The 21,194-nt window shown below is 34.7% G+C and overlaps 1 protein-coding gene across 2 annotated transcripts in view; it reads right to left on the bottom strand.

Moving 5' to 3' along the window:
* LOC105209041 (netrin-A) overlaps window positions 1–21,194 on the bottom strand; it is a 155,875-nt gene that overhangs the window by 34,537 nt on the left and 100,144 nt on the right. For both annotated transcript variants that reach the window (XM_011179192.3, XM_011179193.3), the window contains exon 2: window positions 17,595–17,783. In XM_011179192.3, coding sequence (XP_011177494.2) covers window positions 17,595–17,783 — 189 coding nt within the window. The remainder of the gene's footprint in view (window positions 1–17,594; window positions 17,784–21,194) is intronic.

Raw genomic sequence — 21,194 nt, forward strand, 5'->3', positions numbered from 1 at the left:
CTCGAAAACTCCGAGTGTCGTTTCATCGGATGTTGACATCGTCCACGCTTCTGCACCATGAAGCAGGACGGAAATGATAAGCGATTTGTAGAGCCTTATTTCGGTTCGTCGAGAGAGGACTTTACTTTTCAATTGCCTACTCAGTCCAAAGTAGCACCTGTTGGCAAGAGTGATTCTGCGTTGGATTTCGAGGCTGACCTTGTTGGTGTTGCTAATGCTGGTTTCTGGTAAGTGACGAGGGAGCCAAGACGTTATAGCGCTGACTGTTTTTTTTTGATGATTTCTCTTGTCCTCATTCACCTCCAGACCCATTCGCTTCGCTTCCTTATTCAGTCTGGAAAAATCAGAACTAACGGCGCGGTTGTTGCTTCCAATGATCGTCGGCGTACGCAAGTACCTGTACACTCTTATAGAAGAAATGTTGAAAATAGTAACATTTATACTCTTTTCAGCATTATTTTTTGTTCAACTAACTAGAAAGCTTAAAGGTCATATTTTCATACATTTATACTCAGGACTGCCAATGTTTGACCAATACAATAGAAATATCTTTTTGAATGCTTTTGGGTGCCATAAAAACACAGAGCTATATTTATTTATCAAAGGATAAGTTAATATCTTTGGTTTTCTTTACCTAATATATAAATATTATAAGTCTTCCTTTATCCTGAAATGACTGAAGACACACTTGTACCGCGCTACATCAAGTCATGCACGATTTAGGTTTAAATAAATAAATTGCCGTACTAAGGCGGCACTACAACTTCTCACCCTCCTTATATACCCAAAGTGACTCATCCTTTGAAGTATGATGGCTTGGCGTGCCGGTAGTATTATAAACTACGTTGGATTTTAAAATTGATTAATAATACTGCGACTTTTGCATATACTCTTGGCCACAAATCCCTGCCTACTCGCTCACTCTTACAGCAGCAGCAAACGCATGAAAACAGAGAGAAGAAACAACTGAATCAAGTAAAAGTGCCGACCAACAGCAGATATGCATGGTTAAAGCGCAGAAAAATATGCTACACATAATTTATATGGCTTAGATTGCAGTGGAGCGTCGGCTTAAGACAATACGCTTACATGCGCTCGGTACTAAGATTCGTCGTAAGTGATATTTGTTGACTTTTCAGCGTGAAAGGGAGAGAGGGTGCAGCGTGGAGCTTCGGGATTATGAAAAGCTTAAGCTTATGTGGTGGCCGGAGAGATTGTGGCAAATTGAAAAATAACAAAACTAACAGCTTAAGAAGCATGAAGAATGTGTTAGGCAGTTGAAATGGGTGGCCGGGGGAGCTTAAGGGTGATTTTATAGGTTTGAAAAAATAATTTTACGTTTGAGTAATTTGTGGGCGCATAATTTGAGTTGGTGTAGAGAGGGGTGCTTATGCTTTGGAGGTCTCTTAAACAGGGTGTTTGTTTAGCTAAGGGCTTTGAGGTTGCTGTGGTATGACTTTATAATTGTTTTTTTGTCATGAAAAAAATTAAAAAAAAATATTATTTAACATTTCTCAGTAGTATTTATTGCTATACAAATATTTTTGTGACTGACTTCACTCCCGTAAAGTCTTTTGAGTGACTTGTGTATATCCTGCAATGCATATCATTCACCCACAAATGTCTCTTAAGCTATTAATCCTGCAAAAAGTGCAACTAAAAATAGTCAAACTAATGATTTGAAATATGCAACTGGCACGTTTCGTTCTTGCAACATGCAACTGCTGCAGCTGACATGTCACCTCACTTGCCATATTCAAAGCGTTTAAGTAAAATATATCGTTCCGGAAATGTTTTATTGCCTTTGCTGTTGCCATTACTATTATTTGCCACATGTTTTTGCGCGCACTGTGGTAACAGTTGTTGCCATAAAAGCCATGAAAAAAATAAAAAACACCAAACACCATCACTTGCCACATGCACTTATTTAGGCCACATACAGCGGTTGCAACACATTTATCTTGCTTACCACATGACTTTGATGTGGCAAGTGTGCAGTTTTTCACCTACAAATTGGCAACTACACACTTAATAAACGCGAGCATTGTGGGTTGCACGTTGCAACATTGCTCACACTTGGCTCTTGCCACACTTTGCCAGTGTTGTAGTGAAAGTAGCGCTTATTTTCTACGACGCGTTGCAAATTTTAAGTAATTACAATATTTTTATACAATTTTTTGCACCTTTACCTGCTTGCATATTTGCCACATGCCACACTGTAAGCAGCATGTATTTATTTTCTTGCGTTGTAATTCAATTAAATCACCGCAAAGTGCAACTAATGCCGCATCACCTCCGTCGACATTACTTGCACAGTCATTGCTTTAATTTCGCAAAGCGGCATTAGAAGTACATATATAAAAGCGACAACAACAATAAAGTAGAGAATAAAAAATCCTAAAAAAAATCAGTACTGCAGCCATTAATATGTGCTTGCCACACCGCCTTTTTGCCTGCAACAATACCCGCCATTCGCTTAATTTTCTTCGTTTACCACACTTCCGCTACTTGCCGCAATTTCTGTGCCCCTTCGCTTGCCACACGCCTCAACTGTGGTGTCATGCCATTAAATATTAATGACATTTTAGCCTTCTTCCAGCCATTCATTGACTTTCTTCTGCGTCATTTAAGCGTTTGTTCTCAGTGTTGTTGTTGTTGTTGCCATTTGTGTTTTTTTTTTGTTGCCTCAACGCATTTTCACGCACGATTTTTATACGCTTTGTCAGATTATGTTAATGGAGATTGCAACTGCCACTGCGGCAACCTTACCGTCGTACTTGCAACTGCTGCAGTGGAGAAAGCAAGTGAGAGTGTGTGGTAAGAAAATAACAATAGCAAAGGCATAACAACAACAAAACGGCTTACGGCCACATGCTTACCCTTACTTTCTGCAGCTCGTGCCTCTTGCACCTGCTGTTTCGCTTCCACTTTGGGGGGCGGTTGACTCTCCGCAAAGTTTCTTCACGCAATCTTACGTGCGTGCGCCTTACCTTACGTTCCAACCACCCTTACGTATTGCACGTGACTGCCAAGCTTTTATGACTTTTAATATCTTCGATTTAGTTCCGCATTACTCTTAATCTATTTACTACCTTTACCGCCAAGTTTCTTTCTTTCTTCTAAGAATGTGTGTGTAGATATGTGTTTGTAGTCTGTTGTGGATTTAATTTAGTTTCTACTTTTCATAATTTGCTGTGAAAGCATATAGATTTAATTGAGTTGCGCTGCATGTGGGTGGGTTAAGGTGGCACAAGTTGTTTGTTGGGGGGTTGCCATGGGTGCACACGAAGTGTTTTACCCAACCCAATGGAAGTAAAATTGATTATAATGCGAATAGGTTGTGTACTTTATCTTTTAAATCTTATACTGTCAGGAGTCATGAAGGATTTACGAGGGATTTTGTAAATACAACTTTCAAAAACAATATATGTTTCGAGGCAAGGTGTTCTGAGGCCAAAATTTACCCTTTTTCAACCATGTTTTCAAATTCTTGTATAATTACTTTTTTCGAAGTCAATTAGCCTTAAATTTCTTCTATAACTTCGGGTTCCAACACCAGCTCAGCTCAAGTTCAGCACAGACACTGAGTGGAGACGATATATGTATCTGTATAGGGTATTTTCAAATGAACTTTTATTTAGATGGAACAGAAAAATGTATATCATTTTAAGGGTTTATGAATACCAGCAGTTCAATTTTGAAAAAATATTTTCAAGCAGGGTCGGACTTATTCCGCTGGTAACGTGCAGAATGTTGATCAGTTGTCCTTGGTTTATGAGTATAGATCCTTGATCTTCCGTATTTGTAGTCTAACGGACTCGAAACATCGGATTTGGTGGCCAATTGCCATCAAACAAATGTTGGATTCAGGCTTTATACGGCTTGTTGTAGCGTACTGTTGAAACCTCTTCTCTTTGGATGATTGATATTGACGTAGAGAACCAAGAAGTCGGGAAATAAATACCAGATAGTAAGGTTTCGGGATGTAAATGACCTTGATGAGTTTCTTTAAGATTATTCTACTCCAGAGAGCCATCACTGAGTAAAATGTGATAGAAAAATCTAAATAACTATTTTTTGGGGAACACATTCTTCATTAGCGTAATGAGAGATCTGTATAACTTGGTGCTCTCTGCTCTGGCCTGGTCTACTCTCACAACACAGACAATCCATTTTCTACATAATTACACTTTGTCTCTGATTTTAAAGTCGTTGCGAATTTTCTCTGATAACGCTGAGATCCTCTCATATCTAAAGGATATCTCCTTTGTCGCATTGCCTATGTCAGAACTGATCAGTTTCATGTCAAAATCGGTAAATATTTGATTAGTTGTCTCAGCGGTACTGAAGTAAGACCTTTTGTGATGTGGTACTTCAATCATCATTCTAAAACAGAGAATTTTATACACCAATTTGAAAGATTCTCTCCGAAAGTAGGTGAAAGTGTTTTGGTGATATTTCAAAAATCAAATCATTAGCTAGGGCAGTAGCTTTAGAAAGGAGCAGCAAACTAGTAAACTTAAATACGGGATGTGCCGTAATTATTGCTTGTGAAATAAGATCAATGATATGGGAGTTATATTCATATCTGGTCCACAAGACTAAACGGGCTAATATTGTTTATAGAAATATACAAATAAAAACAATTCAAAGTCTAAATGAATATAGTGATAGAAATTGAAATCTTTTTGAAAAATAATAAAAAAAATATATATCTTTTTGAGTAAAAAAATTTGATCAGAAAAATTTGAATGTTTTATTTTCTTTTGCTCTTACGAAATCTTCATTATTCTTCGTTTGCTTGCAACAAATTATTACATAAGTTTTAGCATCATAGCTTCACTCGACTACACAACAGGATATTTATCTACCAAAAACAACAACAACAGCTATTTATCTAGTAACAAAAACAACAAAAACGATTGTGAGATGTCAAAAAACTTTATGTTTGACTGAGCTGTGTTGACAGAAGCTATCCAAAACACGCATCAGATACACACATACTCAAATGTTGATTATTAACAAAAACAACAAATGCGACAAAAACAACAAAATGTAAAGTCAAAAGAGTAAAGAAGCAAAAACAACAACACTAATTACAAGTTGATTGTTGTTTGCATGTAAACAAGGACGAAGTTGCAGGAAGTGTTATTTACAGACAGTTGCCCAAGGTGAGGATGGAGGTGTGCCGCGCAGCTATAAAGTGTGCGCTGGTTGATCTGTCGTTGCAGCAATACGGTTGTGAATATACGAGTACGCGCTTGTGCGCATGTCTAACGGATGTGTTTGCATACGAAAAGCAGACGTGGCACAGCCTTAGATAAAGGGAAAAAAGTGTCTTCAAACCGCGCTTTTATACATACATTATATAAAAACTGATTTTTTGTTTACTCGTAATGTTTTTTTGACTGCATCACTTTGGAGCTCTTTGAGGTCTTATTTGAGTTCGAAAGTGCGCAACGCCACGCCAAAGAAAGGTGAAATTAAATTTGTTTGCTTGCAGTTGCTGCCACTGCATCAGCTCCCTGCGGCTTGTGGCATCGCGTATTCATTATTTGATTTTTGTGTACAATGAAAGAGAGAAAGAACTGCTGTTTGAAGTGGCAGTTGATATTTTCCGTACGCTGCTTCCCGGTGCAACTGCTTGCTCATCACTTTATTTGCAATTAGATGCAGCACTTTTTGACTGATCTGCCTGCATGAAAATTATTTACTTTCGTTTGTAATGAGTTCATTTCTTCAAGCGATTGGTCTTTTCTTAAAGTGAACTTTACAAATTGTGATGGATACTAATATCATATCATATAGATATCATATCATTTGATGAGGTAGTCATTTAAAAAGGAATTTGTCTAACATCAGCGGACTCTTTTAAAGATTTTTTAAACATTTTTTATACCAAGTTTGTGTATAATACTTTGCGATCGTCGGGTTTTCAAGTTGTCCTTTATATTTTATTAATATATTTATTATTCTTTTCAGTAATTTTGTAAGAAGTTGTTTTTTATTTATTTGTTAATAGAAATCGAGTAATTTTATATAAATATTTTCTATCTCTCTACTTGATCAACTCACGTAGTGGATACGATCCTAAATGTAGGCAACATTTTCTGTTTCTTTATATAATTAAACTATTTATTGTTCAATACTAATATATTATTATCTTTAAATCACATTTAATATTGTATTTTTATATTTCTTTCAAAGTGTGTAGTACATATTTGGTAATTAAGTTAGACATATAAAAAAATAAAAAAAACATTGCCTACCTTTAGGAGCATTAAATAATTCAATTTGTTATATTATCGTTATTAAACTGATACTAAATTTCCATTACTGCCGAGTTACTTTTAAGAATACCAGTAAAAACTCCTAGTCAAGACACCAATTTATACTGACAAGTCCAAAAAAGTTACAAACTCTGTCGAAGAAATAAAATTCCCATTGCCGTTTAACAGTTTTAACTCCTCAGAAGTCCCCTAGGAATGCGCCTTAAAGCATTTTTCGACAATATAACATTCACCATTGCCACAAAAGCGGTGCAGTGGCCAATACACAAGCTGTCTTGGCCTGTTGCAGCGCTGCACTCAATCCGTCAACCAGTCACTTATTCATGCCGAGCGGGGTGTACTCCTTTAATGCAGTCACTTTGATGGCAATAAATCGCTGCGAGGCCTTCACGCCTTTAATTTAATTCGCGAGCTTGCACAGCCCAGCCGCGGTTAAGTACTCGTCAACGCCCGGTTGTCCAGTTGCCTGGGTGCCGAACGGCAGTGCACCACGGTCACACCGGCGTATGGACAACGGGATGAATGGACTATGTTAAAATCGATGCCACTCTTGGTCAATTGATTTATTGGCTTTTTGTGTTAATTGGCCGCCACTAATTAATTAATGCGTCAGCAGCATCTTCAAAAGCGCCTGCCTGCATGCACCACAAAGGAAAGGTGGACGCTTGCTTTGGTGTTGTTGCGGGTTTCTGTTTTGTTGCTTTTGTTGTTTTTCGCTGCTGTTTATCATTACTTTATGCATTCGTTTATATTAACGTTGCAGCTTTGTGCAGCAAGCGTATGTGTAAGTCTGTGTGTGTGTTGTCAGTTCCGCCGGCGCCTCTTTTCGCGCCAATCACTCAGTTTTATTGCATTTTTGCAATAACGGTATTTTGTTGCCGGTGCGGAAAGTAAACAAGCCGTTGTGCAGAAATATTTAGTTTATTGCTGAATGTGCAAATAAATTCGACATTCATTACATGTGCATTGGCATGTCTGTGGGAAATTAATGTGTGCCCTTTAAATGTAAAATTGTATAAAATGGGAAAATATATATTTTTAATTTTCAATAAATAATTTCTATGTATGTAGTTTCTTAGGGAATATAGCTTGGGAATGGAAATCATAATGGAGAATCTGAGGTGTAATATACTTGAATTGACTTCCTTACTTCAGGTATGATCTCATGAACCATCCTTGGCGAGAAAAATGTTTTGCTGAATATAGTAGAACACCTAAACTATTTATCCTAAGTCTGGAAGAATCTTGTTTTATAAAGTTAGGCCTTGGGAAACAAATTTGTTTTAAAATAGACAAGAAATTCTTGAAATTGGAAACGAAATATATCGAAGAATCTAGATCCCGGATCTTTTGTTGTTATAGAACGAGACGACATGGAAAAAAGAGTCTACAAATTTCCAAAAGCCTCAAAAAATGTTGCTGTACTAAGTACAAGGGTCTTGTTACTCATTGTTCAAGATTCCTGGAATAGATGGTACAGTGATCTCAGCACTTTTTTCCTTGTTTGAGAGTGTAAAGTTGAAGCTCTGGGTTCTTATTATTATTATAGTGATAGATATAGTCTCACTAGGTTTCATTGATATATACAGGTTTACTCCGTATTCGAGAAGTTCCGGCTTTATAAACGACATTTAATTGTTTGATTTTTCGAATTGCCTAGTTTGTCAGAGTATTAGGGGACAATGGAAATTTTTTTGTGCGAAATTACATTTAAGATGTCGGAAGCGCTTTCTGAGAATATTAGTCACAGTCCAATAGGATCATGAAGTTTCATAAAATTAAAACTAGGAATGGGTTTTAGAACATGTACTGATAAATTGAGATCGATGGAGTCACATTTGGGTACAGAGAGAGTTCCACTCAGCTTAGTCCTCCAGAAATATTTCCTAACTTTGTGAGATTAGGACGACAACAACAACCTTCGAAAATATATTACTAGGCCTGAAGAGCCAGTATACATAATACTAACTGATATCTGTGAGATCGTGGGAAATTTAAAAATAAATATTACTTTACTCAAGAAAATAATAAAAAATACGGAAGAAAAGCATTAAGTTCTTATCGAGTCTGACCCAATTTCTGTTAAATATTTTTTCTTCGATTTCATGCAAATTGATTTCCTATATTTTTTCAATGCCACGCGAACATTTGGATTATTTCTCATAAACAGTGAAAGCACACAAGTACAAACAAGAGTATGAAAATCGCTTATGTAAACTAAAAGTTTCCGCGAACTTATGAGAATAAGCGTTTCGGCGAAATGAAAACTTTCACACTTTCCGCAAAAAGTTTATTTTTGAAATAACCTTGAAAAACAATTCCAGTTAATGAAGCCATTCCTATTTTCCCAAAATAATGAAAACAAAATCAAAAAAATCATAACAATTTGTACTTTGAAAAGAGGAAGAAGAAAATTAAAAACAAAAATTTGCACAAACACGAATTTATGTTGGAAAAATACGAATTTATAGCGAAATTATATAAACAAATATGCGCGATCGGGGGATTACTCATCTAGTGCGTCTCCATATTTTGTGTGTCTGTGCGCTAGCCATTAAGTTTGATTGTCTGTTTACCCAAGCCAAGTGAGATTTTCCAAATTTTACAGCTAAAAGTCAAATATTAGCGTTAATCCTAAACGCTGATGGTTAAAACAACAAGCTGCAGGAAGCCAAAAATAATAGCGGGAAATCAATTGAGCGAGTTAATAATAGAAATTTGCTAAGCTTTTTATGATGCATGATTGGTTGCTTGAAAAATCTTCCGAGAATATTTTTGGAATTTTTAGACAAATATGGGCATGTGTGCTGGAAAATGAAAGCAAAGCAGAAATTATAGCAACAACTTTGTGGCGTTGCAGTATAACGCTAAGTAAATAAATTAATATTCTGTAAATAGAATTTTGGCTTTTGCAATTTTTGATTTTAAAGGTTGTATTTTTTAATTTTGCAAATTCAAGTGCTTGTGTGAATTACTCGCCTTGGAAAGCTTGTGCTATATAATGCAAATATTTTGCTTTTTTTATACGCAAGCGCCGTGTGCCAATTTTTTTCGTGAAACTCACAATTTAAATTCGTAGTTTGGCGAAATATAAATCCATCTCTTCTCAATAAGTGTCCTGAATGCAAGAAGAGATATGTAGAAAGGCATTGATCTTTCTTCCTTTGGTCTATTTGATAAAAATTGCCAAGAGCTCTATGAAATTTGAAGTTAAGTTAACTTAGCATACAATTAGGCAGAATTGATAAATAATATCTGCTTCAAATATATCAAAAAATAGACTAATTGATTGAATAGAAATTCTGCATTCAAGTAGTGGTTGTATGATAAATTGGTTGAATAACAAATCTAGCAATAAATGAAGTTCGAACCACTTTGCATAGAGATTTTCTTAAATTGATTGTGAAGAAAGAAGCATAAGTTCTGGACTCTATATTTTCAGTGAACTCAAAATAATTTCTTTAGATAATCAGGCTTTGAAATATGCTGAGCTTGATATTTTTAATCTTCGTCAGAGCCTTATTGGTCTATTTATGCTTTGACACTGTTATAGATTTATGCAATCTTCGATCATATTCTTGTTTAGCTCAAACCAATGAACGAATCATATAGTTAGAAGATTAATATTTCCTAGTAGATGATCTTTAGCTTAATGCTGCAAAATTATAGGGTCTACAAAACTTTGTATGATCCAATTTGGATTTATTCAACTGAAGATTGTCGATGGATATTTGAATACTACCAAAGAACTAATATCTGCGGATCATCACAGATACTATTCATTTTGAATCCTAGAATGCAAATAAAAGGTATAAAGACCAGTGTTTCTTGGGTGGTCAGATACAGAAATAGAATTTTATTTCCAGAATTTGTTGGAATTAAAACATAGAGGTCATTCCGTACAGGAGACGCAATATGTTGATCGAAAAATTGTTAAGATTCTGAGGATGGTTAGGTAGATAAGCCCGATCTGTATGTTTAGTTAAGAGCTCTTTCTGTAATTAGTTGAAATAATTAAAAGAAGCTCTGGAGACGATGTTGGAGCAAGCTACGAAGAAGATGTTAAACAGTTTTTAACCAATGCAGATAAAATATATTCTAGAAAGAAATTGTGAACATATTTTGAGAATAGAAGAACTGTTTTTTATTATCGAAGAAACGAGAAAAATATGTTTTGCGAAAGATATACTTAAATACTCCCTTTAAAAATGTCAATGTCACAATATCTTGTTTTAGATTGAAGGTAATAACTTAAAATCAAGGACCCAATTGAATATTTTTCAGAAGATGACACACTTTTATTTGAAGGACCCACATACATAACCTTACATCAGTGGCAGCTACTATACAAACAGTTAAATTTTATTGAGTGCTCTGTAATATGGGTGCAAAAAAACTTTAAAAACTCTACCGAAACACTAAAATCGTTCATAAAAAATTTAGTAGCATTGAGTGCTGGCGAAATTCGCGAAAAACCGCAACTGTAACTTTTAATGGACGCGTTAAAAAAGCGTGGAAAAAATGAAAAGGGCGAAAAAATTTTAAAACAAAAGCGACAGGGCAATGAAATACATACGTACACTGTGGAACAATAGCGACTCGCACTAAAAATGACCGTAAAATCAACAGTTGGCCGTATGGAATTTTAGTATCGTTTTAAATTTAAACGCTCGCAAACTGGATTTTTTAGTGTTACTGAGAGCTTCTTTTTTTCGTACGTTTTCGTTTGCGGTTTTTTAATTGAGTGTTACATTTTCGCGTGCTTTTTTTTTGTTATTGCTTTGTTTGTCACTACTCCATCGCCAGCAACTGATATAAATACCTCTATGTATGTGTTGTTGTTGTTTGAAAGTTTTATTTTTTTGCACAGCAAAAATTTACGATTGCGCTGTGCGTAATTAATTTCATATCGATAAAAATTTGAGTTGTGGCTTACAAAAAAAAAAACAAAAATTTACTGGCTTTGTGTAGCACACACTGCCTTTACATTGTTGTTAAAACTTTGCTGTTGTTTTTGTTAATTTACCTTACTGTCTCTTTGATTATAGCGGATTAACGTAACAACTTGGCGCGTTTGAAATTTACGATTGTCGCCGCGCTGATTTGTTACTTGGCCTCTAAAAAAGTATTCCCGAAATAAAAACGACGGCAGACTCACTAAAATTTACGCGAAATTCGGTAGAAAGTCATACTAACTTTAAGGTGATTCATTTGGTTAGTGGCTGGAGTTATTTTTTCTTAATTTCTTTTTATTGCTTTTGGCCACATGACGTAATTTCTTAATGAAGGGAAAGCTATGCTACGCATTTGGGGATTCTTGGTAATTTCAGCAGCAGTTGAAACTACGAAGAAATTTTAGTTTAACAGCGTTATTGATGACTAAGGAGGGCATACGTAGAATTTTTTCCTCAATAAATGAAGCCACTAAATAACAAAAAAATACTTGAAACTAAATTTTCGTAGCCTTAAGGACCCTCTGTTTACCTCATACATTGAATTTATGAAAGCTTGTTAAATATATTCGAATTTTTCTTCAGGATATATATTTATTATATTAATATTCAATATGACTAATACGACCCTTGTTTTCAGAAAACTGGTCATAATTTATTTTATTGGTTACGAAGAGATGGTAGTCCGAGGTGTGTTCAAAAAATAACGGGCACTTATCTAGATTCAATATTCGGAACACTCCTCGCATGCAAGATCTTTCACCATCAGACAACCAGGTTTTTAGTTTGAATTAGTGGATGGTATTAAACATTTGAATTAAAAAAAATTAAATTCTAAAATTATCCTGTAAATATCACAACTGATGTAATTGATTGAATAGGAGTGATAATTTTAAGCCATATTAGGACTAAGAGTTAACTTAAGATGGCTTTGTCAGTAGAAATCTGGTTTATACATTTAACTATCATCATAATAAAAGTACAAAAGCTTTATATAATTAGATAATCTTGCCGATTTTTTTATCAACGAATATTGTGTCAGATGAGAGAACATTTTAAATACGTCTATTTAAAGCAGTTCATGATGTTTTTGTAAAAATTATATTCTAAATCGTGTTTTTTGGGGATGATTCCTCGAAAGGATAGTCTTTAATAGCAATAAAAAATTGTATTTTGTCACTATATAATGATGAACCTCATGTTCTATTTTTGGTTAGAAAAAAAAATAATATTCTTCAGTTAAGCCTTCTGTTTTAAATCAATCTTTACAGAGACTAATTTCCATTAAAAATATGAATCTCTTTAACATCTCTATTCATAGCCTATTCGCATAGGAGTTAATTGATTGATTAAACGGTATTTGCTCGATTAAGGCGCTGCTTGAGATCGATTTACCATACAAAATAAAAAGCTTTTTTTTCTACATTAATTTATAATCGAGTTGAAAATGAAATGCAACTCTGCAACAAAGAACATACTTGTAATTATATATTCGTTCTTTGTATGCTAGTTGTTGTTCACGCTGCACTACGGTAGATGTCACTGCTGGAAATAAATAACAAAATAGCAATCAGCTGATGAAACTTACCAACTTCTTATGAAAAGCAGATACAAAAATGTATAACAGCTGATAGATTATCGCGTAGCCGGTATTGCGAAGGGCAAAAACTGGTTTCTCAATTAAAATTTTAATTGAGCAATTAATTTGGCTGTGCGAAAAGGCTATAAGGGCCACATGTCGAAGAAAAAAAAAATAACGAGGTGAACTTGACAAGTCATTCTGAACTCCAGAAGTCAGCTAAACAAAGAAAATATATAATCGACATTATATATGATAGAAAAATAGAGCTAGTAAACCCTCATCATTAAACACATAAAGCAGTTTTAACTCAAATCAAAAAAAAAAATTGGTTTTCCATGTTGCATAGTTTGTACGCGAAACAAGTCGAAAAAGATTACTATCAACCCAGTCAACAGAAACCAAAAAGCCAAGAGTTCAACAAGCTACTAACTACATGCTAATTTGCATTCGCATTTTTAACAGTTTGTCCAACAAAATGCACAACATAGAGACAAGGAGAGGGGGAATCGAATGAGAATACAAAAGCACAAACAGCTGGTTTCGTACCTTGTAAACCAATGCAATGCAATTAATTTAGTTAAATATGCTAACTAGAATGACTTAGAACCAAAAATATACAATCACAGCAACAAAAGCAAGAACCACCAACACCACAACTAATGGAAGTGAAGCAGTGGTGGCTTCGGGTGTTGTAAACACTAAAGCTCTAATGAAAAAAATATAAAATAAAAGTTAAAATACCTGCAAGTTGAAAGACAATTGTGCTGCATGTGGCAGTTGCGTAGTTGCAACAACAACAAAATCAATAACAACGGCTAATGAACTACAACAGCTGGCAATGTGCAAAAGTCAAAATAAACATTGCGCCAAACCTGGCAAAGGCCAACGGAGCACTGCACTGTTGCAAGTATGTACATATATACACCTTCATACATTTGTATTTTTGTATATGTGTGTTGGTGTGATTGCAATCGGTTGACTGTTGCTTTGTATGTTAGCTGCTTTTTGGGTGCGTGTGGCACGTTTTCGCTTATAAGTTGATAGCATTGCCTATACCGGGCTAAAGCAACACACCCACAACGCCACTCATGCAACAACAAGAACACACATACAAGCAAACATGCTTGCTTTCCATCGTCAAGCTGCCGAATAAGTCAAAATTGCCTGTTGCACGCCTTGTAAATGCATGCAGTTACTCATACGCCATGTGTTCCAATTTTGATTTGCTCTCATTTGCGCTACACCGTTATTGTTGCTGTTGTATTTTTAGCGCATTTTTGCAACCATTTCGCGTTACAATACGTTTGTTTATTATTCCAACCATTGTTTCTGTTTCTAATTCTCTTGTTTCTCTATTTTTTGCTTTAAATTTAGCATCGTTTCTGTCATTATTAGCACATTTGCTTTGCCAATACGCGTCTCTGTTTGCTTTGCGAAGATCAATTGTTGGCCATAAATTAGTTCTTTGTGTGCTTCAAGTTGGTGTTGCTTCTCTTTACATTCTTACATTGTAGCGGTGAAAGCGCTGAAAACTGACGTAAATTGACCTTGGAATGTGTGAAAGTTATTGTTTATGCCCTCCGCTGTGATTTTTGTTGATTGAAATAATAATTTAGTGTTGCAACAAGTGTTGAAAATATGTGAGGAGAAATTTAAAATATTGAATTTTTCATTAATAGGAGACCCTGGTTATCTGCTATAGTCTCTTCTACGTGGAAATAATGCTTTGAAGTTAATGAAATATATTTAAGCTGTAGCTAGTGATGGTATTTTGGAATCGCTTAATCGAAAATTATTGTTGTTGTTGTTGTTGCGAAACATTTAGGAGTTACACAAGGTTGTCAAATTAAACTTGAGATACATATTACTTCTACCATGTCGCAAAATCGATCGGCTGAAATCAGTCTACATCCTATATTGAATTTGAAGATTCCTGTGCCTTTGATTTACTTGGCACCGATTATATTAGGTTGTCAAACACCCTTCAGCCTTTTTGTCTTTTGCATTTCGCGGCTATGTATAAAGCGTCAAAGAGCTCGTATCTGGCAATACTATACATCTTTGAAACGTCTGGTTATAGAGGTGTAAACATGGAGTTCACTAACGCCGAAATTCGCTCACAGTTTTCTTCGTTAAAGTCAAATCCGTTAGAGAAACGTTCCGTGAGATTGATGGTGTTTTGGGGGATGGTACTCTATCACTTCGAACTGCAGAGGAATGGTTTCGACAATTCAGAGCGGGTGAAAACGACACGATGGATAAACCAGCCGGCGGAAAACCTATGGCGACGAATACCGATCAAATCATGGAAAACATCGAGTTAGATCGGCATGTGGCATCTCGTGACATCGCCCAGGAGATGGGAGTTAGTCATCAAACCATTTTAAATCATTTGCAGAATGCTGGATACACAAAAAAGCTTAATGTTTTGGTGCCACATGATTTGACGCAAAAAAACCTTCTGGACCGAATCAACGCCAACGATATGCTGCTGAAACGGAACGAATTCGATCCATTTTTAAGGCGGATGGTGACTGGCCACGAAAAATGGATCACATATGACAATATCAAGCGAAAACAGACGTGGTCGAATGCCGGTGAATCGTCCCAAACAGTGGCCAAGCCGGAATTGACGCGCAGGAAGGTTTTGCTATGTGTTTAATGGGATTGGAAGGGAATCATCCGCTATGAGATACTCCCATATGGCCAGACGCTTAATTCTACCATCTACTGTGAACAACTGAACCGCTTGAAGCAGGCAATCGACCAGAAGCGTTCAGAATTGGTCATCAGGAAGGGTGTAGTGTTCCACCAGGACAACGCCAGACCACACACTTCGTTGATGACTCGTTAGAAGCTACGGGAGCTCGGATGGAAGGTTTTATCACATCCACCATATAGCCCGAACATAGCGCCAAGTGGTTACCATCTGTTCCTGTCCATTTCGAACGCCCTTGATGGTGTAAAGTTGAACTCAAAAGAGGCTTGTGAAGAGTGGCTGTCCGAGTTCTTTGCAAATAAGAACGGGGGCTTCTTCGAGAGGGGTATTCTGAAGTTTCCGTCTGGATGGAAACAGAGTATTGAACGATACGGCGTATATTTGAACTAAATCCGATCACTGTAACACATTTTATAAGGCATTTAATAAAGAGCAAAAAAGCGGAAGGGAGATATTTGACAATCTACTATTTAAGTTATATAGCGACAAATTTTGACTTCAAAGTCATTTAATATTTTTTAAATAAATTGTAGACAAAATAACACATTTTTTGTTGTCTTTACTGATCAGTATACCTTAACCATATACATTTTTTAATAATAATCCACTACAAAAAGCTAATTTTCCAATAGTTTTTAAACATATTCCAGATTTTAGTAAAATGAGATACAGCTTTCTTGCAAGCGCACAAGCGCATTTAATTAAATTGTTATTTTATTATATTTTTGTATGACAATCCATTAGCCTTACCAATCCCAATATAAATATTTACCGAATTATTTCCTGCAACGAAATCACATCTCGAAACCGAATACCCGACCCGATGCTTATCTGCGCCTTTTGCATATCTTCGCCTTTTTATTTAAATATTTTTTTTCCATTTAATTTTCATTATTTCTAATGAATAAATTAATGCCCAGCAAATTTATGTCACACAACTCAGGCGGCGGCGGCAATCGCCAAAAGTCTTGCTCGAAACACTTATCTCGCGCACTTAATCACAAATTAATTAATAGTTGCTAAAAAGACTCGAAATTCCGCTGATAAAAAGCTGATGGCGCGCTGTGGTGCCATCTACCATTATTTTACGAGTGTTAAATTGATTTCTATTGCTGATTTTCATAAGCGTATGCACAACAGTTTTTGTAATAAATATACATATGTAAATAGTAAACAGCTATGAGTATATTAAACAAAATACACAACGGGACGGCAGCTAAGTAGCCACTCTCTATGAATATTTATGACATGTAAATCTGTTTGCCACTCACCGAACGCCCATAAATAATTAGGCGTAGCGCAGCTGTCGGCGCAACAACAACAGAAAAAATATTACTACAAAAAATTAATATTAAAAAAAAGCCAAATAGTCAAGCTGTGCGCGCTTTGTAGAAGCTGTCAATATTAATTTATCTAAAAAACAGATTTTGAAAATCGAGAGTGTCGCTGGGCGTTCGTGCGCTTGGCGGCATCGGCCAATGCCTCAAATATTTTTATTGGCCCATTTAAATTAGGGTCTAATTGTCATTGATGAAATTAGCGGCGACCCATAAATGTTGCCACAGACATTTAATTAATTTTTTTGCTGACTTTTATTGCATTGGTCATTAGGTACGGTAGCAGTTGTTATTATTGTTTAATTTTTTAATGTCTTGATTTTGTTAACTTCATTTGGGTAAAAAAACAAAATTTTTGTGGTTTGTAAATACTAATTTATGTGAAATAATTAGGTGGCATCATGGAAATGAAGGCAGTTTTATTTTTAATAAATATTGATATAAATATAACCTCAAAAAATATTTTAACAGTTAGGTTATTCGCTTGAAAAAGCTTTTATTTATAGTTTTATAAAAAAAAAATTCTGAGAAACATCGAGTCCTTTGACGGTATTTCTAATTTTTCTAATTCTTCCAGAGAGCGGTTTAATATATAGGTTAGGTATGGTTAATCTGGTAGGCCAATGAGGTTTCAATATATAAATTAGAATTACATTTCTATTCTCACAAATAATTTAAATAATTTAATCTCAAAATAATTTAACTTCTACTCACGTTTGCATACACGATGATGATTCAGTTTCTTAGTTGGATCACGGTAATAACCTTCCTTGCAGTAGTGACAGTATCGCCCAGTGGTAAAGTGTCGACAGTTTACGCAAACTCCACCAGAGACACGTCCGGAAAGCTTAAATAGTTCCATATTGAGGCGACATTGACGAGCGTGATTGTTGCAATTGCAGACTGGAAGAAAATAAGAGAAATATTATTAAAAAATTATTAATTTCAAAAATTGATATAGTTCAAAAATAAGAAAAAGGTTTCTCAACCCGACGCCATATAGCCGGTGTAATTTCGGGAAAGTAGGGCTTTAGTTTCAGAATAAATTGAATGTATTTAAAAATAATAATAAAAATGGGTCCGATTTTTTCTAAAATAACGTCCTGAGCGTCATCAGAAATATTTCGTTTGGCTGTGTTCGAGATCTATTATATCTTACCTTATTCATATTAGAAGAAACGGAGTCTATTTCTGACTCATTTTTAAATTTTCCGATGTTGTTTCGACGGAATTATATACAACTCTCCTTTCTTAGACGGTCTACCACTATTCTTATCTCTTAACTCTATTTTAACTTCGACTAATTTATGCTTATTATTATTATTTCTTTTTTTAATTAAAACTACTCTCTTCATTGCTTTTTAAAGATTTCAGTTCTTATTTTTTTGCTTTCTTATTTTTAAGAAAATCTGAAAGTTCTCAAATAAATCTTTCTGAAATAAAAAAATAATCACGAGCTTTCAGTCATTATCCTGTTATAAATACCAACGAAGCATGACAAATCTTTCCAAACGAAAACCACCAGCAAAATAAATCCATAAAATAACAGATAAATCACTTTTTAAATATATTTGTTTAGCATGCAAATGTTGAATGATTGACGCTCGCGGCGCCAACCCAAGCGGGAGTAGTGAATTAGTATGTAACAAATACCAGCGACTTCCTGCCGAAAGTTGTCAAGCAAATCCCTTAAATAAATATGCTTTTTGTTGTTTTGATAAAAACCGACACAACTGTTTGACTTTTGCCGGCTGTCAGTGTGGTATTAACTGTCATTGATGGCATTTTAAGAATTTTTTTTCCGCCTAAGCTGTTGATAGCTTTGGCATTTAATGTTTGTTACCGTTAATTTCCCTGGAGTGTAATGTATAAATCTCTATTGGCAACAACAACAACAACACAAAAAACATGTATAATAGCCAGTGTTGCCGCAATTGATGAATGCTTAGTGATTAGCATTTAGTGGTGGCCAAACGTGCCTCGCCATCTCCTTTTGCTGCTTTCTCCCAGAAAAAAAAAGGCCCGTGGCGCTTTTGTTGCGCGCTTTCCGAACGTTTCATTTCACAATATTATTTTACTGTTATTTATTGTGTAATATTTATATTTATCCAGCTTGTTACATTTATCATATCGCCTTTAATAGCGCGCAGTCTTTCTTTTCTTCTAGTCCCTCTGGATTTCACTCCACACCGCCACTAGGGTGGATTTACATTTCTTGTTTTTCGTTGATTTCATTTTTTAACATTCAATATACAAATTTATTCTTATGCAAATTGCGCTTGGCTTATCGGTAGCTAATCAATAGCGCCACCGCAGCGAAACGTTTGACATAATAACGCGATTTCGATTGATTGTGTGCAACATAAAAGTGTATTTCAGAAGAGAAGAAAGTGGGGGAAAGATAACGGCCAATAATACGTTGGGAAATATGTAAAAAGAGGCGTTTAGTAATAAATAATGATTGCTTTTTGGTAATTTGTGCTTTGTGTAGCGTCAGGTGCAATTTTTGTGGATTTTTATTTGACTTGTGGTAATGTGGTGGCTTTTTTTTGGTCATTTTTTGTATTTTTTTTTGTGTAATGGGAGATTACTATAAAACAATTTAGAATATGTAATAACGAATATGTAAATTAAGCACCGAAGGGACACGAATTTCGATAATAATAATAAAAATACTAAAATTTAAAAATTTATATATTTCGAGTTGTCACCTAATTACAAAATAAAATTATTTCCATAAAATAATTCTTAAAAAGAAATAATAAAAAAATGAGAAATATCAAATAACGTTATAAAATCTTAAAAAAAAAATTGGCAAACATTGAATAGGGTTACCATTTCACTTTTAGACGTTTTTATAAATCGAATAAATTTTTTGGAAGTCATTAGAAAAGGGTAAAAATATGAATTACAAAAACATGATGGTGATCGAACAAGAAAAAAATTTATTCAGGGTTGCCAACTAATTTTTCGAAATTTCCATCCTTAAACATTGAATAGAAATTTCGAAAAAAATATTTGGCAACCTTGAACATATTTTTTTTCTATTTTATTCAATTATTGAAGTGATTAGTTATTATTTACTTTAAAATTTAAATATTTAAAGCTTTTCAATACTAATTTATGGGCGAAGTTTGTTGGCAACCATATTTTTGAGAATTCTGGGTACATATAGATTTCATTCAGTAAAGAGGTAGAAAGTTATATCAAAAATTTAAACGGGAACTGAGCTAATAGAACAATTTCAGTTCTAGCTATTAACCTTTTATAGGGTTGGCAACTCTATATTTTTCTGTTCAAAAAAAATAAAATTAAAATGAAATACAATTTTTTTTGGATATGAGTCAATTGAAATTTGTATGATCCATAACGATCCCTTATCTATTCTAATATAAACACCGAGGGTATTCTTTTAAATCAATATATTTAGTTCAGTGTTCTCAAATGCAATATATCACACAGTAAGTCTCCCTAAAACATTTCGCACTTGATTTAAAATGTAAACTAAAACATTTCTAACACGCTGACGTTCGCTAGTTTATGTTTGAATAGCAGCGTTAATTTGCTTTAGCACCTCGCTTTATTGCTGGCGAAATTCCTCAAACATTGCCAGCGCCACACTGATTTATTATTTTTAATTTTTTCAAACATTTTTTGTTGTTGCAAAACACCTTTCCTCAAATAAATGGTCTACTTAGTCTAGTCTGCAGCCATTCATATTTATTTGCGTAACTCCTTCACTTGCCATAATTTCTGTGCATGTTTACGTTTCTTTATAGTTTTCAGCTGGGCGTTTGAGTGCTAATTGCTTTGAAAATGCTTTTAAATGCTCTTTGCAAATTGCTAAGGTACACACAACTCAACACACAGTAGACAGAAACGTTGGAAAATTGTTTTCATAGCTATTTAGTGGGGTTATATTAGTTTAGTGGCAGCTGTTTTTTGTACGTTTATGTCAGTTTTTGACATTGAAATTTTTCTTACAGGTGAAATGTTTATTTTTTACAAAGCTTTATTTGTTTGTGTGTAAATACTTTCATTTATTATTCATACATAAATGAAAAATAATTTTATTCATTGCATTACTTCATGTAATTTTTTCACTTTCATTGCGAAAAGAGAAAGTTTTCGCACTGCATCTCATTAAATTGAAATGTAAAAGATTGTTAAATGATTATTTTTTGTAAAGCTCTGCTTATTGTAAATTTATTAGCATTATGCCATGTAATAATTGTATGATAATGAGGCTACAGAAAAGTCTAGTTCAAGCCAAAGTATAATGCTGGTACACCATTACATCTCCAATGAACTTTT

Source organism: Zeugodacus cucurbitae, chromosome 5, assembly GCF_028554725.1.
Source record: "Zeugodacus cucurbitae isolate PBARC_wt_2022May chromosome 5, idZeuCucr1.2, whole genome shotgun sequence".
Lineage (NCBI taxonomy): Eukaryota > Metazoa > Arthropoda > Insecta > Diptera > Tephritidae > Zeugodacus > Zeugodacus cucurbitae.